At 43.8% G+C, this 25,967-nt stretch overlaps 1 protein-coding gene across 1 annotated transcript in view; it reads right to left on the bottom strand.

Moving 5' to 3' along the window:
* The window catches only part of F13A1 (coagulation factor XIII A chain), a 421,197-nt gene that overhangs the window by 220,516 nt on the left and 174,714 nt on the right, over window positions 1–25,967 (bottom strand). The window contains exons 6-7 of the mRNA XM_069730705.1: window positions 24,861–24,968; window positions 14,805–14,979 (exon numbers count right to left, since the gene is read on the bottom strand). Coding sequence (XP_069586806.1) covers window positions 14,805–14,979; window positions 24,861–24,968 — 283 coding nt within the window. The remainder of the gene's footprint in view (window positions 1–14,804; window positions 14,980–24,860; window positions 24,969–25,967) is intronic.

The raw sequence follows: 25,967 nt of genomic DNA, 5'->3' as shown, positions 1-25,967 counted from the left end.
TGCATGGCTCCTGCACATCAGGAGGTTATTCGCTTTCTGGTGTTGCATAATCTGCATGATGTGGTCGTGTTGGGGTTGCCATGGCTACAAGCCCATAATCCAGTATTAGATTGGAAATCCATGTCGGTGTCCAGCTGGGGTTGTCAGGGGGTACATGGTGATGTTCCATTTCTGTCAATTTCGTCATCCACCCCTTCTGAGGTTCCAGAGTTCTTGTCTGATTACCGGGATGTATTTGATGAGCCCAAGTCCGATGCCCTACCTCCGCATAGGGATTGTGATTGTGCTATCAATTTGATTCCTGGTAGTAAATTCCCAAAAGGTCGACTTTAATTTATCCGTGCCTGAGCACGCCGCTATGCGCAGTTATGTGAAGGAATCCCTGGAGAAGGGGCATATTCGCCCGTCATCGTCACCATTAGGAGCAGGGTTCTTTTTTGTAGCCAAGAAGGATGGTTCGCTGAGACCTTATATAGATTACCGCCTTCTAAATAAGATCACGGTTAAATTTCAGTACCCCTTGCCATTGTTATCTGATTTGTTTGCTCGGATTAAGGGGGCTAGTTGGTTCACCAAGATAGATCTTCGTGGTGCGTATAATCTGGTGCTAATCAGGCGAGGAGATGAATGGAAAACTGCATTTAATACGCCCGAGGGTCATTTTGAGTATCTAGTGATGCCATTCGGACTTGCCAATGCTCCATCGCTGTTTCAGTCCTTTATGCATGACATCTTCCGAGAGTACCTGGATAAATTCCTGATTGTGTACTTGGATGACATTTTGATCTTCTCGGATGATTGGGAGTCTCATGTGAAGCAGGTCAGAACAGTTTTTCAGGTCCTGCGTGCTAATTCTTTGTTTGTGAAGGGATCAAAGTGTCTCTTTGGTGTGCAGAAGGTTTCATTTTTGGGGTTCATCTTTTCCCCTTCTACTATCGAGATGGATCCTGTTAAGGTCCAAGCCATCCATGATTGGACTCAGCCAACATCTCTGAAAAGTCTGCAAAAGTTCCTGGGCTTTGCTAATTTTTATCGTCGCTTCATCTGCAATTTTTCTAGTATTGCCAAACCATTGACCGATTTGACCAAGAAGGGTGCTGATTTGGTCAATTGGTCTTCTGCTGCTGTGGAGGCTTTTCAAGACTTGAAGCGTCGTTTTTTTTCTGCCCCTGTGTTGTGTCAACCAGATGTTTCTCTTCCGTTCCAGGTCGAGGTTGATGCTTCTGAGATTGGAGCAGGGGCTGTTTTGTCACAGAGAGGTTCTGATTGCTCGGTGATGAAACCATGCGCTTTTTTTTCCAGGAAGTTTTCGCCTGCTGAGCGAAATTATGATGTGGGCAACCGAGAGTTGCTGGCCATGAAGTGGGCATTCGAGGAGTGGCGTCATTGGCTTGAAGGAGCTAAGCATCGCGTGGTGGTATTGACTGATCATAAGAACTTGACTTATCTTGAGTCTGCTAAGCGGTTGAATCGTAGACAGGCTCGTTGGTCGCTGTTTTTAGCCCGTTTTGACTTTGTGATTTCGTACCTTCCGGGCTCTAAAAATGTGAAGGCGGATGCTCTGTCTAGGAGTTTTGTGCCTGACTCTCCGGGTTTGTCTGAGCCGGCGGGTATCCTCAAGGAAGGAGTAATTGTGTCTGCCATCTCCCCTGATTTGCGGCGGGTGCTGCAAAAATTTCAGGCTAATAAACCTGATCGTTGTCCAGCGGAGAGACTGTTTGTCCCTGATAGGTGGACCAATAAAGTTATCTCTGAGGTTCATTGTTCGGTGTTGGCTGGTCATCCTGGAATCTTTGGTACCAGAGAGTTGGTAGCTAGATCCTTTTGGTGGCCGTCTCTGTCGCGGGATGTGCGTGTTTTTGTGCAGTCCTGTGGGATTTGTGCTCGGGCTAAGCCCTGCTGTTCTCGTGCCAGTGGGTTGCTTTTGCCCTTGCCGGTCCCGAAAAGGCCTTGGACACATATCTCTATGGATTTTATTTCTGATCTTCCCTTTTCTCAAAAGATGTCAGTTATTTGGGTGGTCTGTGATCGCTTTTCTAAGATGGTCCATCTGGTACCCTTGTCTAAATTGCCTTCCTCCTCTGATTTGGTGCCATTGTTCTTCCAGCATGTGGTTCGTTTACATGGCATTCCAGAGAATATCGTTTCTGACAGAGGTTCCCAGTTTGTTTCAAGGTTTTGGCGAGCCTTTTGTGGTAGGATGGGCATTGACTTGTCTTTTTCCTCGGCTTTCCATCCTCAGACTAATGGCCAGACCGAACGAACCAATCAGACCTTGGAAACATATCTGAGATGCTTTGTTTCTGCTGATCAGGATGACTGGGTGTCCTTTTTGACTTTGGCTGAGTTCGCCCTTAATAATCGGGCCAGCTCGGCTACCTTGGTTTCGCCATTTTTCTGCAATTCTGGGTTCCATCCTCATTTCTCTTCAGGACAGGTTGAGTCTTCGGACTGTCCTGGTGTGGATACTGTGGTGGACAGGTTGCAGCAGATTTGGACTCGTGTAGTGGACAATTTGACCTTGTCCCAGGAGAAGGCTCAACGTTTCGCTAATCGCAGACGCCGTGTGGGTCCCCGACTTCGTGTTGGGGATCTGGTTTGGTTATCTTCTCGTCATATTCCTATGAAGGTTTCCTCTCCTAAGTTTAAACCTCGTTTCATTGGTCCGTATAGGATTTCTGAGGTTCTTAATCCTGGGTCTTTTCGTCTGACCCTTCCAGATTCTTTTTCCATACATAACATATTCCATAGGTCATTGTTGCGGAGATACGTGGCACCTATGGTTCCATCTGTTGATCCTCCTGCCCCGGTTTTGGTGGAGGGAGAATTGGAGTATATCGTGGAGAAGATTTTGGATTCTCGTGTTTCTAGACGGAAACTCCAGTATCTGGTTAAATGGAAGGGTTATGCTCAGGAAGATAATTCCTGGGTTTTTGCCTCTGATGTCCATGCTCCCGATCTTGTTCGTGCCTTTCATGTGGCTCATCCTGGTCGGCCTGGGGGCTCTGGTGAGGGTTCGGTGACCCCTCCTCAAGGGGGGGGTACTGTTGTGAATTCTGTGGCAGAGCTCCCTCCTGTGGTCACAAGTGGTACTTCGGCTGATTCTCTCTGTGAGCTTCTGTTGGTGGAGGGAAGTGGTACTGCGGCTTCTGAGTTTCCTCCCTCAGGTGATCTGGTGAGGTCGTTAGGTGCTTCTCTACTTAACTCCACCTAATGCTTTGATCCTGGCTTCCTGTCAATGTTCCAGTGTTGGACTTGCTTTTCCCTGGATCATTCCTGTGGCCTGCTGCTCTGCATAGCTAAGTTCTTCTTTGCTATTTGTTTGCTATTTTTTCTGTCCAGCTTGTCTAATTTGTTGCTGGAAGCTCTGGGACGCAAAGGGTGTACCTCCGTGCCGTTAGTTCGGTATGGAGGGTCTTTTTGCCCCCTTTGTGTGGTTTTCTTTAGGGTTTTGTGTAGACCGCAAAGTTACCTTTTCTATCCTCGATCTGTTAAGAAAGTCGGGCCTCACTTTGCTGAATCTATTTCATCTCTACGTTTGTCTTTTCATCTTAACTCACAGTCATTATGTGTGGGGGGCTGCCTTTTCCTTTGGGGTATTTCTCTGAGGCAAGGTAGGCCTATTTTCTATCTTCAGGCTAGTTAGTTTCTCAGGCTGTGCCGAGTTGCCTAGGCAGAGTTAGGCGCAATCCACGGCTGCCTCTAGTGTTGTTTGGAGAGGATTAGGGATTGCGGTCTGCAGAGTTCCCACGTCTCAGAGCTCGTTCTATGATTTTGGGTTATTGTCAGATCACTGTATGTGCTCTGACCGCTATGTCCATTGTAGTACTGAATTGCCTTTCATAACACGTCACGTTGCGTTTGCAGAGCCCCTGATGTGGCTAAACAGTAGAAACCCCCCACAAGTGACCCCATTTTGGAAACTAGACCCCGAAAGGAACTTATCTAGATGTGTGGTGAGCACTTTGAACCCCCAAGTGCTTCATAGAAGTTTATAATGCAGAGCCGTGAAAATAATAAATACGTTTTCTTTCCTCAAAAATAATTATTTAGCCCAGAATTTTTTATTTTCCCAAGGGTTACAAGAGAAATTGGACCCCAAAAGTTGTTGTCCAGTTTGTCCTGAGTACGCTGATACCCCATGTGTGGGGGTAAACCACTGTTTGGGCACACGTCGGGGCTCAGAAGTGAGGGAGCACCATTTGACTTTTTGAATACAAGATTGGCTGGAATCAATGGTGGCATCACGTTGCGTTTGCAGAGCCCCTGGTGTGCCTAAACAGTAGAAACCCCCCCACAAGTGACCCCATTTTAGAAACTAGACCCCCCAAGGAACTTATCAAGATATGTGGTGAGCACTTTGAACCCCCAAGTGCTTCACAGACGTTTACAACGCAGAGCCGTGAAAATAAAAAATAATTTTTCTTTCCTCAAAAATGATTTTAGCAAGCATTTTTTTATTTTCACAAGGGTAACAGGAGAAATTGGACCCCAGAAATTGTTGCGCAGTTTGTCCTGAGTATGCTGGTACCCCATATGTGGGGGTAAACCACTGTTTGGACACACGTTGGGGCTCGGAAGTGAGGGAGCACCATTTGACTTTTTGAATACAAGATTGGCTGGAATCATTGGTGGCGCCATGTTGCGTTTGGAGACCCCTGATGTGCCTAAACAGTGGTAACCCCTCAATTCTACCTCCAACACTAACCCCAACACACCCCTAACTCTAATCCCAACTGTAGCGATAACCTTAATCACAACCCTAACCCCAACACACCCCTAACCCTAACAACAACCCTAATTCCAACCCTAACCCTAAGGCTATGTGCCCACGTTGCGGATTCGTGTGAGATTTTTCAGCATCATTTTTGAAAAATCCGTGGGTAAAAGGCACTGCGTTTTACCTGCGGATTTTCCACGGATTTCCAGTGTTTTTTTTGCGGATTTCACCTGCGGATTCCTATTGAGGAACAGGTGTAAAACGCTGCGGAATCCGCACAAAGAATTGACATGCTGCGGAAAATACAACGCAGCGTTTCCGCGCGGTATTTTCCGCACCATGGGCACAGCGGATTTGGTTTCCATATGTTTACATGGTACTGTAAACCTGATGGAACACTGCTGCGGATCCGCAGCCAAATCCGCACCGTGTGCACATAGCCTAATTCTAAAGGTATGTGCACAAGCTGCGGAAAACGCTGCGGATCCGCAGCAGTTTCCCATGAGTTTACAGTTCAATGTAAACCTATGGGAAACAAAAATCGCTGTACACATGCTGCGGAAAAACTGCACGGAAACGCGGCGGTTTACATTCCGCAGCATGTCACTTCTTTGTGCGGATTCCGCAGCGGTTTTACAACTGCTCAAATAGAAAATCGCAGTTGTAAAACTGCAGTGAAAGTCGCAGAAAAAACGCGGTAAATCCGCCATAAATCTGCAGCGGTTTAGCACTGCGGATTTATTAAATCCGCAGCGGAAAAATCCGCAGAGGACCAGAATACGTGTGCACATACCGAAACCCTAACCCTAGCCCTAACCCTAGCCCTAACCCTAGCCCTAACTCTACCCCTAGCCCTAACCCTAGTCCTAACCCTAACCCTAACCCTACCCCTAGCCCTAACCCTACCCCTAACCCTATTCTAACATTAGTGGGAAAAAAAAATTCTTTATTTTTTTATTGTCCCTACCTATGGGGGTGACAAAGGGGGGGGGTCATTTATAATTTTTTTTATTTTGATCACTGAGATATAATCTATCCCAGTGATCAAAATGCACTTTGGAACGAATCTGCCAGCCGGCAGATTCGGCGGGTGCACTGCGCATGCGCCCGCCATTTTGGAAGATGGTGGCGCCCGGGGAGAAGACGGACGAACCCCGGCAGGATCGGTAAGTATGATGGGGTGGAGGGGGAGCACGGGGGGGGGGATCAGAGCATGGGGGGGTGAATCGGAGCGCGGGAGGGGTGGAACGGAGCACGGGGGGGTGGAACGGAGCACGGGGGGGTGGAACGGAGCACGGAGGGGGGTGGATCGGAGTGCAGGGGAGGTGATTGGAGCACGGGGAGGGTGATTGGAGCACGGGGGGAGCGGACAAGAGCACGGGGGGAGCAGAGCACAGGACGGAGGGGAGCCGGAGCAGTGTACCGGACAGATCGGGGGGCTGGGGGACGATCGGTGGGGTGGGGTGGGGGCACATTAGTGTTTCCAGCCATGGCCGATGATATTGCAGCATTGGCCATGGCTGGATTGTAATATTTCACCAGTTATAATAGGTGAAATATTACAAATCGCTCTGATTGGCAGTTTCACTTTCAACAGCCAATCAGAGCGATCGTAGCCACGGGGGGGTGAAGCCACCCCCCCTGGGCTAAACTACCACTCCCCCTGTCCCTGCAGATCGGGTGAAATGGGAGTTAACCCTTTCACCCGATCTGCAGGGACGCGATCTTTCCATGACGCCACATAGGCGTCATGGGTCGGATTGGCACCGACTTTCATGACGCCTACGTGGCGTCAAAGGTCGGGATGGGGTTAATATCAGCCGGCAACAGCATTACAAATCTGGTAAGCTCTGTTTTTCACCATTACCACTCAAAATATTTTTTACTGAAAAAACCCCAAACTTTAGATTGGGACAAGACAGTGCCACATCAATGTACTCTCTTATTTTAGATCAGATAGCAAAAATAGGACAGGAATGGCGCTGTTCAGCATCTTTTTCAATCTTGTATGCTTCTATGAGTATGCAGTGAAGTCAACTTATGGAGCACAAATCATTCTCCGATGAGTAAGCAAACATACGTTCACTGTTAAAATTAACTCAGCCGCACATTTCTCTTGAGTGTTAGGAATAAAGTATGTTAGATGAGAGGTAATCACGTAATCACATAACACTTCCAGCCTCTCATGTTTTACTGTTTACCAATGAAAGATAACTATGTAATTGGAACCTAAACACACGTGAAGCTAATGATTGTCTCTCAGGGTCAGCAGTAAGGCATAGTGGTAAAGATATAGGAAAGGCAGCGAGATGACATGAAGAGCGAGTAGGCGGATATGCTGCTCAATAAATTGCATTTTGTTTACTTATCTTGCACTTACAGAATGAAATGTGCTGTGAGGTCACTTGCTAGCCGATACATTACAATGTGACTAGTCTGTTGACAATTTCAAGTCTGCTCCACCAACCTCCCAGCAGGTTACAAATAAGAATGAATACTTTCATACAGGTGTTAATAAGATCTCTTGGGAAACAGATCCATGTAGCATGAGATGAGAGTTGGAGCTCATTTACTATACTTTTACTGTGAGTAAGATCATTTAACCATGCTGAAGTCTATGAAAATGGTTAGTGATTTTGGAAAAAAAATATAGGCTTTAAAGTGCTACACCAGCATTATTTTTTTAATTTTTTATTCATTAGCTGTTATTAATGTATTTTCATTCAGTTTCTTTTTCTGCCATTTTCAGCTTTGCTCTGGTTACTCTGCTGCATCATGTGACTGCAGTTGTGATTTGCTCACATAGCAGACTGTTGGTTTTTCTTTTGCAAAAAGAAAAGAATAGTGCCATTAAATTTAATGCATTAAGTGAGCATTAGTGATGAGCGAGTGTACTCGTTGCTCGGGTTTTCCTGAGCACGCTCCAGTGACCTCCAAGTATTTGTTGTAGTGCTCGGAGATTTAGTTTTCATCACGGCGGCTGAATGATTTACAGCTACTAGCCAGGCTGAGTACTTGTGGGGGTTGCCTGGTTACTAGGGAATCCTCACATGTAATCAAGCAGGCTAGTAGCTGTAAATCATTCCGCTGCCGCGATGAAAACTAAATCTCCGAGCACTAACAAATACTTGGAGGTCGAGCAACGAGTACACTCGCTCATCACTAGTGAGCATACATTGTAGTGTTAGTGACATCCATTTTTATTTTGCAAAAAAAGAATAGTCAGCGACGAGTATATTTTTAGCTAGTGCATTAGGGGAGTGTACGTTGCAGTGTTAGGCTGGTTTCACATTTGCAGTTTTTTTTGCGTTTTTGCGCTAAAAAACGCAAAAAAAGCATGCTTTTTTCCCCTATACTTAACATTAAAAACGCATGCGTTTTTTGCATGCGTTTTTACGCGTTTTTGCAGCGCATGCATTTTTTCTCTGCATGCATTGTATTGCAGAAATGCAACATGTAGTAATTTTAGCGGCGTTTTTTTGCCGCAAAAAACGTATTGATGTCTATGTAAATGCATGCGTTTTTAAGCACATGCGTTTGCATGCGTTTTTATAGAAAAACACAAGAATACACACTGATAAGCCACCCCCAAACCCTAACCCTAAGGGATCCTAACCCTAACCCTAGGGGTTAGGATTAGGATCCCTAGGGTTAGGGTTAGAGTTTGGGTTAGGGTTAGAGTTTGTGTTAGGGTTAGGGTTAGAGTTTGTGTTTTAGGGTTAGGGTTAGGGTTAGAGTTTGGGTTAGAGTTTGTGTTTTAGGGTTAGGGTTAGAGTTTGTGTTTTAGGGTTATGGTTAGGGTTACGGTTATGGTTAGAGTTTGTGTTAGAGTTTGTTAGAGTTTGTGTTAGGGTTAGGGTTAGAGTTTGGGTTAGGGTTAGAGTTTCGGTTAGGGTTAGAGTTTGTATTTTAGGGTTAGGGTTAGAGTTTGTGTTTTAGGGTTAGGGTTAGGATTAGGGTTAGAGTTTGTGATAGAGTTTGTGTTAGAGTTTGTGTTAGAGTTTGTGTTAGAGTTTGTGTTAGGGTTAGGGTTAGAGTTTGGGTTAGGGTTAGAGTTTGGGTTAGGGTTAGAGTTTGTGTTTTAGGGTTAGGGTTAGAGTTAGAGTTTGTGTTGGAGTTTGTTAGAGTTTGTGTTAGGGTTAGGGTTAGAGTTTGGGTTAGGGTTAGGGTTAGAGTTTGTGTTTTAGGGTTAGGGTTAGAGTTTGTGTTAGAGTTTGTGTTAGAGTTTGTGCTAGGGTTAGGGTTAGAGTTTATGTTAGAGTTTGTGTTAGAGTTTGTGTTAGGGTTAGGGTTAGAGTTTGGGTTAGGGTTAGAGTTTGTGTTAGAGTTTGTGTTTTAGGGTTAGGGTTAGGATCCCTAGGGTTACTAGGGATCCTAACCCTAAGTATTTCTGTTTATAGTGGGTTTTCTAGTTGATTTTGATGATTGGCAGCTGTCACACACTTCTCATCATGCGTTTCAAAAACGCAAACACAGGAAAAAACGCTTGTAAACGCGTCAAAATGCACGTTTGCGTTAAAACATGCAAAAACGCATGCGCCTAAAAAACGCAGCGTTTAAATGTGTTTAAACGCGTTTTTGCACCAAATGCGTTTGCGTTTAAAACGCTGCAGATCAAAACGCAAGTGTGAAACCAGCCTTAGTGATGTCCATTTTTTTTTGCAAAAAAAGAATAATTATGACTGAGTAAATTTTTAGCTAGTGCATTAGGGGAGCGTACGTCGCAGTCTTAATGAAGTCTGGTTTTCTTTTGCAAAAACAAAGAATAGCTAGCGCCAAGTAACTTTATAGGTAGGGCATTAGTGTTGTGAACGTCACTGTAATTTTTTTATTCAAACTTTTTTTTACATCTACTGATTTTTCTTTTAATTTTTTCTTCTGAGTGTTTCTTCTAAAATGTTTCCATTTTACTTTTTTCTGTACTTTTTTCTGTCTACTTTTTATAATAAATAGTATCCTTTACACAAGCCCCACACAATACATGTGTAAAAGCAGCACTTACACACACATCTCCAATGGTTTGAAGAATAAAATAAATATGGCCCATTAGTCAAGAATATGCTATTCATAAGAGAAGGCATATGCTTTCCTTGCCTCTGACACAGACTCAGGCAGAAAGGGCTGAGTCAGACTACTGTATAACTCCTGCGAGGATTGCATCGCACTGCACGCACTGGCCTGGCACCTCTCCTGACCTGAACAAGGCCGTATTATGTATTTCTATACAGCTGTCAAGCTCTGGTCACTAGAGCCGACAGCCAGTACGAGGTTTATGATGCGATTCTTGCACGAGAAATACGGCAGTCTGTCGAAAGATCCACATTTCTCTATTTCTCTTCTTTCTCCTCATCTAGTGAGGAAGGACTCCCAGCAAGGCGCCCTAGGACACAGGCAACACCTTTAGCAATCAATCCCATATGGATTGCGCCCCTGAAAATTATCAGTCTGTTCTTCTGGATTTCATAAGCAGCTCAGGAATATAATTTTATGTTACAGGCCTCAATGAAATTGAGTTTTTCAAATTCTTTTTCAGTGAGGAAATAATAAATCTTACGGTGGTTCAGACAAATTTGCATGCACATCAATTTATTAAAGGGTTTTCTCAGGTGGTCAAGCCTCTCATTGATCTCACTTGTAAGGGGGCTGATCTTAAAAACTGGTCAGTTTTGGCAGTTGCAGCTTTTTCTTTATTAAAAAAATGTTTTATGTCTGCTCCTGTGTTGGTCCAGCCCGATCCGTCTGAACCATTCATTGTTGAGGACACAAAAACGCACAGAGAGGTCAAAAATACTCTGTTGTAAAAAAGTCACAGTAAATAAGCAAGTGCTAGTCAAAAAATGAAAAAAATACAGGGTATATAGTTAATACGTTTTTTTGCAAAAAAATGTATGTTAAGCTGCTCCACCAATCGCCAAGGTATACCCATAATAGAGCAGTCCTATCTAATGTACATAATCCCTATCTGATGTATTTAAAAACCTGATCATCTGTATAGTACCTGTTTTTAGGTCATTCATTGTTGAGGTAGACGCATCGGAGGTGGGAGTGGGGCAGTGTTGTCTCAGGGACCCACCACTTTGACTAACTTAAGACCTTGTCCAAGAAATTATCTCCTGCTGAGAGAAATTATGATGTCAGGAATTGGGAGTTATTAGCTATAAACTGGCTTTTGAAGAATAGAGGCACTTTTTGGAGGGGGCTGTTCACAGGATTACGGTGATTACAGACCACAAGAACCTGTCCTACATTGAGTCGGCTAAACGCTTAACTCCTAGGCAGGCGACGTGGTTGCTTTTTTTTCACGGTTCCATTTTTCCATCACCTTTGGGGCCAGGTTCCAAGAATGTCAAGGCAGATGCATTATCTCGCAGTTTGGATCCGGTATCACCTCCCGAACCTGCTTCCTCCATTCTTCAGCATGGAGTGGTCGTTGCTGGGGTGTCCTCTGAGTAGGAGCGGGAGATTCGTGAAGCTCAGTCTCTTGCTCCTCAGTCATTGTCTGATAATAAGCACTTAGTCCCTGTTCAGTATCGGTTTAGGGTTCTCTGGGTGTTTCATGATTCTGATCTATTCTGCCAGGGGTCTCGGCTACCCGGGGAGCTATGGCTAGACTGTTCTGGTGGTCCTCCATGTCTTCTGACATCGCCAGGTTTGTGTCTGCTTGTGATACATGTGCCAGTGCTAAAAGCTCCCATAACTGGCCGGCCGGGGAATTGGTACTATTGCCAATTCCGGATAGACGTTGGACTCATTTGTCCATGAATTTTATCACTGATCTCCGTCATTCCAATGGCAAAACTGTGGTCTGGGTAGTGGTTGACAGATTTAGTATACATGCGCATATTGTACCGTTGACAGGACTACCTAACGCTGAAACTTTATTCAAGTTATTTATTTAGCATGTTGTGTAGTTGCATGAAGTGCCTCTGAATTTGGTGTCTGATACAATACAAGGGGTACAATTTGTGTTTAAGTTCTGGAGGGCTTTCTTTAAGTGACTGGGTATTGATTTGACCTTCTCCCTGGCCTACCATCCTGAAACCAACGGGCAGACTGAGAGAACCAACCAGTCACTTGAACAAGTTTTGCGGTGTCTTGCCCTGTCTCGGCAAGATGATTGGTGCTCCTCACTGCCGGTGGCTGAATTCGCATTCAATAATTGGATTAATCAGTCCACTAGTACCTCTCCATTTTCTGTAATAACAGTTTTCACCCCCATTTTGATGAATTGTCCAGGCTGGATTTGGGGTGTCCAGGGGCTGATTTGATGGTTCAACTGTTGGAGGAGGTGTTGAGGGAGGTTCAGAAGAACATTGGGGTGGTTCAGGGCAAGCAAAAACATTTTGTTGATAAGTGACAATCTGTGGGACCTAAGTTGTTGGTGGGAGACAAGGTGTGGTTGTCTACCAGGAACGTATGTCGGAAGGTTCCTTCCATTAAGCTGGATCCTTAGTTTATTGGTCCTTATGAGATCATTGAGGTTGTCAACCCAGTTGCCTTCCATTTACGCTTAGCTCTGTCACTTCGGATCCCCAATGTATTCCATAAGTCCCTTCTTAAGCCATGTGTACCTTCCTCTGCTGTGTTGCCATCCCCTCCACCTCCTGTCTCGGTGGATGGTCAGACTGAGTAAGAAGTTGCATGGATTGTCGATTCTCAGAGGGTTTGCAGTCTGGTTCAGTACTTGGTCCATTGGAGGGGTTACGGTCCTGAAGAGCAATCTTGGGTTCAGGTGCGTTCCATCCATTCTGATCATCTGCTTTGGGCATTTCTTGCACGTTATACTGGAAAACCTGGGGCCTGGTGGCCATCCTTGAGAGGAGGGTACGGTCTTGACCCAGTCTGGGTTTTGCCTGCCCTTTTCCCGGGCTGATCATGTCAAGGTTTAACTTTGCTCTGCATCATTCTGGGTTCAGGTTTGCTATTTAGCTCCAGTGCATCCTGCAGGCGGTGTCAGTTATATTTTCTACCTACGACATGCGTATCTGGCTCTGGTAGTACCCTGATTGGTCCTGCTGTGCTTTCTGACCTTGCCTTTATCTATTCCTCCTTTCCTGCCCATCCTGTCTTATCCTTTCCTGATTGCTTTTGGATTTCCCGGTGCTTGACTCGGTTTTGACTCTGACTTGACTTTGCCTCTGGTCTCTGGTACTCCTTCCTTTTTTCTGGTATTGACCCTTTGGCTTTCCACTGACTCTGTGCTTGTTTTTTCCTTTTGTACTGCTTTATGGTCTAGGTTTTAACTCGGCTTGTTTGATTATTCTGCTGCCACCTCATTGTAGCTTCGTTGCAGCACTGCAGGTCTGCCCTTGCCGACTTGTTACTATCCTTCCACTCTATTGCCATGTAGTGGAAGTTGCAGTTACCTGCATAGCTGCAGCGTGACAATTGTGGACATGGTGTCCACTCTTGATTACAGCCAATTTTGTATTCAAAAAGTCAAAAGGAGCTTCTCTGCTTCCAAGCTCCTTCTTGCGAACAAAAAATTGGTTTCCCCTATTGGATATCGGCATACTCAGGGGAAATTGCACGACAATTTTAAGGGTCCAATTAGGTCTGAAGTAAAACTTTTGTGAAAAAAATGATAAATATTCATTTTTGCTTCAGTTCCTGTGAAGCACCTGAAGGGTTAATAAACTTCCTGAATATGGTTTTGAGTGAGCACTTTGAGAAGTACAGTTTTTAGAACCGTGTCATTTTCAGCATTTTCTGTCATATAGACCCCCTCAAGGTAACTTCAAATGTGATGTGCTCCCTCAAAAATGGTTTTGTAAATTTTGTTGAAAAAGTGAGAAATCACTGGTCAACTTTTTAACCCTCCTAACTTACTAACAAAAAATATTTTGGTTTAACAATTGTTCTGATGTAAAGTAGACATTTGAGAAATGTTGTTTATTAACTCTTTTGTCTAACATACCTCTCTGGTTTAAGGGCATAGAAATGAAAAGTTTGAAAATTGTGACATTTTCAAAATTTCCACAAATTTCCGATATTTTTACAAATAAAAGCAAAAAATATCAAAACAGTCTCAGAATCAGTGGGATACGTTGAAGCATTTCAGAGTTATTACTTCATCAAGTGACACTGGTCAGAATTGAAAAAATTGGACTTGTCAGAAAGGTGAAAACAGCCTGTGGGGTGAAGGGGTTAAAGGGAACCTGTCAACAGGTGCATGCTTTTGAAACTTAGAAAATCATAAAATAGGGAAAGAGTCGCCAAATGCAGTTGGTGTGTCATTCACTAAGTTCTTTGGTGTAATTTTGATGATATTACTGTTTTACCTGTTAGTATTCTCATTGGCTCATTAAGCCTATAACCTGCAGTAACCACCGATCGACCAAACCGCTGCATGACCAGCTCTATCCTCACCTACTGTATTCTCACCCATCCCTTGTAGATTGTGAGCCTTCGCGGGCAGGGTCCTCTCTCCTCCTGTACCAGTTATGACTTGTATTGTTTAAGATTATTGTACTTGTTTTTATTATGTATACCCCTCCTCACATGTAAAGCGCCATGGAATAAATGGCGCTATAACAATAAATAATAATAGTAATAATAATTGATGAGCTCTGTATAACACCATTGATTGACAACTTTCTGCCTACAATGCACATAGACATAAAAATGCCAATCAGCTGTGAGGTGTGATTCAAAAGTAGTCAAAATGTCGTACTGTGAACTCTGATGAGCAATCAAGGCTCGGGAATAGGTTTTTTTAAAATTAAACATTGTAGGCTTCTCATTTTAGTGTTGTACTGACAACTTTGTCAGGGCAATGATCTTTTGCATCAGGAAGGCATCTGTACAATCCTGAAATGAGTAGACTATTGTGATGGATTTGTGAATTGTAATTTAGGCTTTCTCTGACTAAGCATTTGGATCCAATTTTGTCCTTGTAACTTTCTCCAAGGTTCTGACAGGCACAACTAATTAGCCCCTGTAAGAAAGGCCACATCCCTGTAAAGGGGTCAAATGTCAACCTCTAGACACAAATTATAGGACATGTAAATTCAGGGCATTGAGCACAATTGTAAATACATCAGGTCACATTACTTGGAAGTTTTTTTTAGTATTTTATACTCACATGTGGTGAATACCCCAGCAAAGACCCAACATTGCCCATATTTTACTGACAACTTAGAGCTAAAGTATTCCAACAATATCTCTACACTTCCAGTCCAAGCTGAGGGTGATACCCCATAACTGTAATCATTATTCCAGCTTCCTGCAACCACACCATTTTCATCTTGGCCATTTATCTATAAAACAAAGAAAAACACAGACGAGGATGAATATTTTTATATAAGATATAAAACATGCTTAAGAGATTCAAGCTATTTATGCATTCAGCTGGAAAGGTGAAATAATTATGGCTATCTATGTTTATAATTTTAAAGGATAGGGGTTGTCTTTGTTTGACAAGAAGTTTATTTTTATTGAAAAGGTTCCCAAAACTGAACTGATCAAAGGGATTGCTACCTGACGCTCTAGCAGTCTGCTGTAATTTGCAAGGAAATATAGTATCAGGCCTTAGATTACCCTGCAGCACCCCCACAGGAGAAATTAAGTATTACAGTTCTGAATGAAATAAATATGATGCTCATTTTGTGCATTGACCTACTTGGCTCTGCATATACACAGAAAATGTATTTTTAGCTGCTCTCTGAAAATTGATGAAGATACAAAGAGATTATCTATTAACTCACACTGACCTAATTTGGATCGATTCATAGGACTCTGGTCTATCATCCAGGGCAGTGGAACTTGGTGGCTTGATGGGAGTCTTGCAAATCTCTTACCTTCCAGTGTCCCCAGCTTGGCTTTTGATTTCCTTTGTATTTTTATTTTATTTTTTTTAAGTCATTTATAACAACCCTATTCTTTCTACCTATTTCAGCTCATTGCAACATAGTAACATAGTAACATAGTTAGTAAGGCCGAAAAAAGACATTTGTCCATCCAGTTCAGCCTATATTTCATCATAATAAATCCCCAGATCTACGTCCTTCTACAAGGACTATCTTTTAACCCTTCTTACAAGGGTGGCACAAAACTTACTTTGATTTTCATCCTAAATGTCTCTCTATTTATATTAATAATATAATTGTTTTCCTATTATGATTTAATTAAAAAGACCATACCCTTCCCTCTAATCTAACTGCTTTATTTATTTATTTATTTATATGTTTAATCTATTTCCATTTGATGACGCTTTGTTTGAGAATCTCCAGTGTATTCAAATGAGAAATCAACAGGGGGCAAAGGCTGCAGTCCCTGCCATAGCCTCTGTCTCACATTGCAAAACAAAGCATCATCAGTGACTTCCTTTTCAGCAGCTGGACTTATACCTGCTCAGCTGAGCATTCAGCTGTTGTCAATTCTGATGTATGATCAGTGAAGAAATCCCTTCTTACTGTGCAATATTCTTTTCAGTGCACAGTGACAGTGCGCTCCCTTGCTGGCTCTAATGAGAAGTGACAAGAAGGTAAGAGAGCGCACTGTCAGTGCGCATTGTAAGGAGAGAAAACGGTGAGCAGAGGCCAGCCCCACCCCCCAAAGTGAAGTCTGTTTAATGGACGGCATTGGTCTCTGCTCAGGTTATCTCTTCACAATGCGCACTGACAGTGCACTTTCTTGCTGGCTGTCATTTCTCTTTAGAGCTGAAAATGAATGATATCCCATTTGAGTATCCCAGAATGCACTGAGGATTTTCAAACAAAGCATCATCAGAACAGAAATAGGTAGCAAAATAAAGCAGTTGTTGTAGAAGGGGAAGGGTAGGGACTTTTAACAAAAACCATGCTAGAAAAACTCTTATATTGTTAAAATAAATAGAGAGACATTTAGGATTAAAATTAATATTCGTTTTGAACCCCCTTTTAAGGTGACTATGTACAATACATAGCTGTTAGCTGTTTTCAATGGGGAGATAGAATAAAGCCATTTATCTTTCCTAAAAAACAAAACAATTGAGTATTAAAGTTTAATCAGACTGATCCTTCTCTTCCAATGCTTCTCTGGCTAAAAGTATTCTAAAGGCTCATTTACACAGACCAATTTCAGCCAATAAATGAATGTCCGTCAACTACAGTATATACTAGTCCATTGGTATTTTTTCAATGTTTGATTCACACTAGCCAACACAATCTATAAGCCAGTAATTATGACTGTTTTGTCACCGTACAACAAGCTTAGATTTAGTAGCACATTACTTGTTCAAATGGAGTGATGTGGTGCCGATAACAATGATTTTTATGCTGATATCACCAATCCAATTAACTGCCGAACAAGCGTTTTACTCGTTCATCACCATCAGCTAATCGGCATCATGCTTTCACTGGTCGATGATTGGAAACAAGTGTTCTTATGAATGTTTATTCACAGATCGGCCCATGTACACAGTCCTAAATTTTTTGGGGGGTCTTCATATTTACATTTTTCTGTTGACGATTTGGATTTGTCTCTTTTTGTTGGACTAATCCTATACTTCAGTTTATAAAAATCATTTACACTGTCCATGGTTAAACTGAACAAATGATCTGCTATAGATGTATTCATGTAATAGTAAAATGTAGGGCCATCCATACTCACATGTATCGTATCTCTATAAAATCCTCTATGAGAGCCAGTCTCCCCAATTAGTTTAATAATTTTACAATCTCTACTACTATAACATTCTACCATTTTGCATACGTTTGAAACAATGTTAAGATGCTACCCTCAGTTAGGTCTGAAGTCAAGTTGCATGCCTTCCCTAGAGCTTCGCTGTATCTTTGATGCCATGGGCAATTATACTCTGTTATTATTCAGTCAATGACTATAAATGACTTATTGCTGAGCATTAGATATTGGCCTGCCACTTTCCATCACACCAGACTAAAAGCATAATAATGCACTTCTCATAAAGAATGGAGTAATGTTTCATGTTTCAACAATAGAGCAAAGGTGTAAGAGCAAATTTAGTTTTATGCTACTTTATTACCTAAAAAAGTTTGGAATATGAAAGAATAATACTTCACAAATGGATGTATACCTGTCAGCTATACAATAAAACCATTGACAATTGAAGGCAATAACATTCATTATTTTGTTACAAAGACACTTGTCAAGGGGAGGAATATCTTACGTAGCAAGTGAATAGTTGCAGTGTAGAATGTAGAAAAATTAAGCAGGTGAGAGGATATGAGTGACACTGACAAAGTGTAGCCACACACTTTCAAAGTACCCATACTGACGGCTCTCTGTCAGTAAAGCAACCTATAAATGGACACAAAACCATCAGAACTGGACAAATGAGCGGTAGAGCAGAGGTGGTATGAAAATGCATTAGAAAATACAGACAAGTTGGAGCAACCTGTATGATACCTTCACAGTTGCATTGTTCATACAGGTTGTTCCAACTTGTCTGTTTTTTTTTGTGGAAGCCTGGTACCTGTTAATAGAGTTTCCACAGACAGAGCAAGCCACTCTGTTTACCGGATTCCAGGTGTTGATCTGGCTACAAACCCTTTAACCCCTGAAAAGGGATCCAGACTTGCACAGGGGCCCCTGGGCTGGGGCCACAGAATAAGCAACTGGTCAGTTAAACCTGTCATGCCCAAAATCGAAGGTGAGCTAAGCCCACTGGCATCAGGGGCTTTTGTACAGCATTCTGGAATGCTGGAGATAAGCCCCCGATGTATCCTGAAAGATGAGAACGAGAGGTTAGATTATACTCACCTGGGGGGGTCAGTCCGATCCAATGGGCATCGCGGTCCGGTCCAGGGCCTCCCATCTTCTTCCGATGACGTCCTCTTCTTGTCTTCACGCTGCGGCTCCGGTGCAGGCACACTTTGTCTCCCCTGTTGAGGGCAGAGCAAAGTACTGCAGTGCGTAGGTGCTGGGCCTCTCTGACCTTTCCCGGAACCTGCGCACTGCAGTACTATGCTCTGCCCTCAACAGGGCAGACAAAGTACGCCTGCACCGGAGCCGCAGCATGAAGACAAGAAGAGGACATCATTGTCAGAAGATGGGAGGCGCTGCCCCGGACCGCGACACCCATCGGACCGGATCGCACGGGACCGCCCCTGGGTGAGTATAATCTAACCTCTTTTTATCATGTTTCAGGTTACATCGGGGGCTTATTTACAGCATTGCAGAATGCTGTAGGTAAGCCCTGATGCCGGTGGGCATAGCTCACCTTTGATTTTGGGGGTGACAGGTTCCCTTTAAGCAAGCTGAAGGCAAAAAGCTTCACCATGCGGGGTCAATGCCAAGAGCTCATGTTAGAGACAAAATCAGAAATCCAGCGGATTGTTAAAATAGAAGCTGAGGTAAAAAAATGTGAGAAATCAGGAGGAGAACACAAGAGTAATGACTAGACCTACAGGCCAGGTAAGTAGAACGTATTGGTTGTCAGTGGAAGTCAGAGACCCAAGGGTTAAAATAGCAGGCAGCCCCACCCAGGACTCTTAGAAAGAAATAATTAAAACCCCAAAATAACCCCATAGCTTCCTGATACAGTGCCACCAGAAAATCCCAGAAAAAAACATTACTATTCCAGTCACCTGCAGCAAAGGTGCGGCGCCACCTAGTGGCTGTAGCAGAAATAGAGGCTTCAGGAAGCTGCACAGATTTTGAAGATTCTCTAGGCAATGTTCTGCTGAGAAATCTTGGATCCTAGCATTCATGAGGATGTTACTTTTGACCATACTGCCTACCTAAAATTGATGCAGACCAACTAAACCCCACGTGGCAAAGGTATTCCCCTCTTCCAGCAGGATAATGCTCCTTGCCACACAGTAAGAATTGCTCAGTTATAATTTAGAAAATTTTTAAAAAGAACCTGTCATCACAATTACGTAATGGAAAATAAAGACATTGCTAAAATGGCCCTGTTTTACATATTAAATAGATACTGTAATAAGAAAGAGAAAAGGTAGTATGAATAGACATTTGGGATCACCTAATAGATTTTTATTAACATTGAAACACTCAAAAACATAATTAAAAAAATGTTAAATGAAAATATTCTAGTAAAGGTATGTGACAATATACCAATCACCACCTCATCTGCCCCACAATAACTCAACAGGACTGTAAATATAAGTAGAAATGATGAAGTCAATAAATAGCATATAATCATAAATACCACTGCAGGCAATCAAATATAGAATGGATCCATGATTGAAAATATATATCGACCAATAGCAAATCCTACACAAAAACCTCCACTGGTAGAGAAATAATACAAGGATTTGTACCCACTATGGCATGGGTTGTGAAAGGTAAGGGAGTCAGTGTTTTCAGCTATCACACAGTGAATAGCAACAAGGAATTTGTCCTCTAGAAATAATATACAGTAATTCATGTGAAAGATGCTGAGCGTAGACACACCTGGCCATCAGTCAAAGTGCCCCAGGGTTTCTACCCCTGAGGAAGCCACAAGGCAGGTGGCAATACATGTGGGGCTCGTTCACATCTCTATTTTTGCCTTATCCATAGGACTGTACTATATGTCTTATCTGTTTTTTATTAAACAATGTACTTTGACTGATGGCCAGGTGTGTCTGTGCTCAGCACCTTTTCACATTATAATATTTACAGTCCTGTTGATTTATTGTGGGGTAGATGAGGAACGGTGATTGGTATATTATTACATACCTTTACTAGGATTTTTTCAGCCATTGGTATTTTTAAATGTTTTTAATCATGTTTTTGAGTGTTTCAATGTTAATAAAAATGTATTAGCTGATCCTAAATGTCTATGCATACTACTTTTTCTCTTTCTTCCTTGACATTTCTATGGTATTTGTTTGGTTGATCCCTGTGGTATTTAGTGGGGCACTTAGTTACTTTCTCTATCACAGATTAAATAGACACTGCTGGTGAAAAAATTCCACTTAAAGATTCTTTGGTAATCACCATTTTGCAGTGCTATGGCTGGCGTCCCTACATGGTGTCCCCTTCTCCCTCCATTCAGGGACGCCAGCTTGCTCACCCTCCCCCCCCCCTGGCCCTTTGGCGTGGTTCCCAGCATTCCCTGCTCACTGCTTCCTGTACTGAGTGTCAGCGGCGCTCCCAGTACTGGTGCGGCGCCCCAGGTTCCTGGTCATTGCAGTGGTATTGATTTCCTCTCGGGGAGAGTGATGCTACGTTTGGAGGCAAAGAAGGATAACTGCATCCAGGTACCACAAACATGCAACACATTTCACCCTCCAGGCCACTAGGGGGAGCTCTTGCTCCTATTTATTAGGTCACTCCCCACATAGGTAAAACTGGTCGCCTGTAGGGAAAGTCAGTTAGTTGCTGGCTGAGCTCCACTCAGTTAGTTGGTCCCTGACAGGGGTGGGATCCTGTCTGAGAACGAAGGAGAAGGACACAGAGCTGTGCATGCCCTCAGAGATGCAGCTCCTAGAAAGAGACATCGAAGGCAGAATTGTATTGCAGCGAGCGTGAAGGAAGTCGTAGCAAAGGAGAGGATACCAGAAGGGGACCAGCTCTACACAGGCTGCCTCCTTCTGAGGCGCAGGATCCCGGTAGCCGGAACACCTTGTCCTATCCTATATGGGGGACAGAGATAGAGACATTACATCTGTGAGGACCTTATGTGAACCCTTAGGCAGTAAGGAACTACAACACTGCAGCGCAAGAGGAAGGCTACTGATTTTCACCTGGACAAGGGGACTCTGGACTTGCCTCCAAACCGGCCAGACTCTGCCTGCCCTGTGATCTGGTACCCTGGACTGTGGATGCTGAAGTCTTCAGTAAAGGTAAAGAGACTGCAACCTTGTGTCCTTGTCCTTCACTGCGCCTCTCATCATTCACCATCTACACACCGGGAAGCCCTGGGGATACACTTCACCTGTGGGAAGGTATACCATCTAGCTGCCATAACATCACCCCAGTAGACCCCTTAAAGCAGCGTCGGTCACCCTGACTGAATACCACAGATGGCATCACGAACATTTCCCCTTTTAGAGACCTTTCCCTTTAATACGGACATCCCAGGACAACAGACCGGATCAGCCACTGTGACATCCCCCTGTGAACCGCAGGACCCGGTGCCGTGTACCCAACGGCCCCATGGGGGCAATCCACTGCTCTTCAAGGGGCAGCACACACATATAGTAAATGCCTTCAGCATGTTGCTGAGTGGCATTTAATATAATTATTTTCCACCTGCAAGATGGGTCCCAGCCAATTGCTGGGAGTCATCCTGTATTTAAGACTCCCTCTGCCTTATGGAGTCACCAACCAATAAGTTTAATCATTATGTAGTGTGGTGTTCTAACAGTACCATTCTAAGGTTCCCTGGTCCTGGTGTGGACAGTATCATGAACCCAAAACCCTGGTCCCTGTGCGGCCAGAGTCCTGAACCTGAATCCCTGGTGCTTGTGCAGTCAGTGTACTGAACCCTGTCTCCTGGTCCTTGTGGGGTCGGTGCTAGATCATTGTCCCCTGGTTCTGCTGCAGCCAGTTCTGAATCTGAAACTCCCTGGTTGTGGTGCGGCCAGTCCTGATCCTGAAATCCCCTGGTCCGAGTGCAGCCAGCACCTTAACATTGTCCCCGGTCCATGTGCAGCCAGTCCCTGATTCAGTATTGTGTACCAGTGTGTCTGAATGGAGCCCTAGTCCATGTCAGTGAGCCGGAATCGCCAAGCAAATAGTTTAATCATTAGGTAGTGGGGTCTTATATCAGTTCAGTTGTGAGGTTCCCTTGTTCTGGTGTGGCCATTTTTTAAAACCAAATTCATAGTCCCTATGCGGTCAGTGTCCTGAAACCGAATCCCTGGGCCTGATGCAACCAGTGTCATGAACTCAAATCTCTGGTACTGATGCAGCCAACATCCTGAACATGGATCCCCAGTCCCTATGCGGCTAGTGTCATGAACTAGAATCCTTGGTCCTGGTGCAGATAGGTCCTGAACTCCATCCCCTAGTCCTGATGCAGCCAGTCCTGAATCTGAAGTCCCCTGGTCCTGGTGCAGCCAATCATGTTCCTGAAGTCCCCTGGTCCGAGTGCATCCTGTGCCTGAACATTGTCCCCCGGTCTGTGTGCAGCCAGTCCCTGATTCAGTCTCCTAGACCAGTGTGTCCGAACATAGCCCTAGTCCATGTCAGAGAATCTGACCCCTGGGGTCACCAGCAACAGTACTGGGATCTGCCTAGGAGTGGTACCTGGCAGCTGCCTGTAGGCCAACCTGTCTCCATCATCAAGAGCTCCAGTGAACACCAGGAAGCCATTTAGCTATGCCCCTTTATAGGTAGTCCTAGCCCTGTGGTACAGTGGATCCATAAATCCATATGCGCTACTGTTGTATGTAACACATTTGAAGTTTTCTGCTAATTAGATTTTGGTGCACATGGGCCGAACTGTACACTAGGTCTTCTCATCCCTGCCTGTGATTCCCCTGTCCCTACATCTGCCTCCAGCCTTTGAAAGACCTGCCTCCTCTCTTTAAAATCTCAGCAGTGACCTATCATTCAAAGATCGGAGGCAGGCGTAGGGGCCCAGCTGAAAAGATATTGTAAAGAAATCAATCTACTATATAATTGTCTAAGGGTCACTTCCGTCTGTCCTTCTGTCTTTCTGTCTGTCACGGATATTCATTGGTCGCGGCCTCTGTCTGTCATGGAAATCCAAGTCGCTGATTGGTCATGGCAAAACAGCCATGACCAATCAGCGACAGGCACAGTCCGGCAGCAACATGGCCGCTCCTTCCTCCCCGCAGTCAGTGCCCGCTCCGTACTCCCCTCCAGTCAGCGCTCACACAGGGTTAATGGCAGCGTTGACCGCGGTGTAACGCACTTGGTTAACGCTGCTATTAACCCTGTGTGACCAACTTTTTACTATTCATGCTGCCTATGCAGCATCAATAGTAAAAAGATCTAATGTTAAAAATAATAAAAAAAATAAAAAATCGTTATATACTCACCGTCCGTCGGCCCCGGATCAGGAACCGACCTTTCCCGCTCCTCGCGACGCCCCGGTGACCGCTCCATGCATTGCGGTCTCTTGAGATGATGATGTAGCTACATCATCATCTCGCGAGACCGCAATGCACTCTTCAGACCGGAGCGCGCGAGGAGCGTCGGTAACTGCTTCGATCCGGGGGCCAAAGGACGGTGAGTATATCACTATTTTTTATTTTAATTATTTTTTTTTTAACAGGGATATGGTGCCCACATTGCTATATACTGTGTGAGCTGTGCAATATATTACATGGGTTGGGCAATATACTACGTGGGCTGGGCAATATACTACGTGGGCTGTCCTATATACTGCGTGGGATGTGCTATATACTACGAGGGCTGTGCAATATACGCTGTGCAATGTACTGTGCAAGCTGTGCAATGTACTACGCGGGCTGTGCAATGTACTACGCGGGCTGTGCAATGTACTACGTGGGCTGTGCAATATACTGCGCGAGCTGTGCTATACACTATGTGGCCTGTGTTATACACTATGTGGCCTGTGTTATACACTACGTGGCCTGTGTTATATACTGTATGCGTGGTACTGCGCGGGCTGTGCAATATACTATGCGGGCTGTGCAATATACTACGCGGGCTGTGCAATATACTCCGTGGGCTGTGCTATATTCTCTGTGGGCTGTGCTATATACTCCATGGGCTGTGCTATATACTCCGTGGGCTGTGCTATATACTACGTGGCTGTGCTATATACTACATGGCTGTGCTATATACTACGTGGCTGTGCAATATACTACGTGGCTGTGTTATGTACTACGTGGCCAGCTTGCAATATACTATGCAGGCTGTGCAATATACTCCATGGGCTGTGCTATACACTCCATGGGCAGTGCTATATTCTCCGTGGGCTGTGCTATATACTCCATGGGCTGTGCTATATACTCCATGGGCTGTACTATATACTACGTGGCTGTGCTATATACTACATGGCTGTGCTATATACTACGTGGTTGTGCAATATACTACGTGGCTGTGTTATGTACTACGTGGCCGGCCGCAAACAATCAGCGATTGCAATCCTGTGTATCCAATGTATTATTCTAAAATCTTCATAAATAAACTACATACATATTCTAGAATACCCGATGCGTTAGAATCGGGCTACCATCTAGAATAGAAATAATAGCAGTCTGAACTTTTGTAGCAAAAAAAATAAAGCACATACCACTGCAGATCCAATTCGGCTGATCTTTATAGGATTTCCTCTTCCGGAAAGATCAAGTTGAGCTTTGTCCATTAAAAACAGGCAAGCATCAAGTATCTCCTCTTCAAACTGTAATTACATGAAAAGAAGTGGTCGCTAATAGTCACGTACAGTTGTCAACTACAGTAATACACAGTATATTATGAACTGATTCAATGATAATTACGGTATATTCATTTTAATATTGATGGTGTTTCAGGATTTTTTTTTTAAATGTGCAGGTGCTTCTGACAAAATCATCAAAAAGTTAATTTATTTCAGTTCTTTAATACTAAAAGTGAAACTCATATATCATATAGAGTCATTACAAACGGAGTGATCTATTTCAAATGTTTATTTTTGTTTATGTTGATGATTATGGCTTACAACCAATGAAAACCCAGAAGTGATTATCTCAGTAAATTAGAATACTTTATAACACCAGCTTGAAAAATTATTTTAAAATCCGAAATGTTGGCCTACTGAAATGTATCTTCAGTAAATGCACTCAATACTTGGTTGGGGCTCCTTTTGCATCAATTACTGCATCAATGTGGCGTGGCATGGAGGCGATCTGCCTGTGGCACTGCTGAGGTGTTATGGAAGCCCAGGTTGCTTTGATAGCAGCCTTCAGCTTGTCTGCATTGTGAGGTCTGGTATCTCTCATCTTCTTGACAATACATCATATATTCTCTATGGGGTTAAGGTCATACAAGTTTGTAGGACAATCAAGCACATAGACACTGTTGTTTTTAAACGAGGTATTGGTACTTTGGCAGTGTGGACAGGTACCAAGTTCTGCTGGAGAACAAAATTTCCATCTCCAAAAAGCTTGTGGGCAGACGGAAGCCTGAAGTGCTCTAAAATTTCCTGGTAGATGGCTGAGCTGACTTTGGTCCTGATAAAACACAGTGGAACTACACCAGCAGATGACATGGCTCCCTAAACTATCACTGATTGTGAAAACTTCACACTAGTCCTCAATCAGCTTGGATTGTGTGCCTCTCTACTCTTCCTCCAGACTCTGGGGCCTTGATTTCCAAATTAAATGCAAAATTTGCTTTCATCTGAAAACAACACCTTGGATCA

Source organism: Ranitomeya imitator, chromosome 6, assembly GCF_032444005.1.
Source record: "Ranitomeya imitator isolate aRanImi1 chromosome 6, aRanImi1.pri, whole genome shotgun sequence".
In the NCBI taxonomy this organism is placed as follows: domain Eukaryota; kingdom Metazoa; phylum Chordata; class Amphibia; order Anura; family Dendrobatidae; genus Ranitomeya; species Ranitomeya imitator.
The sequence above is the reverse complement of the archived record's forward strand: the minus strand, read 5'-3'. Positions and strand labels throughout refer to the sequence as shown.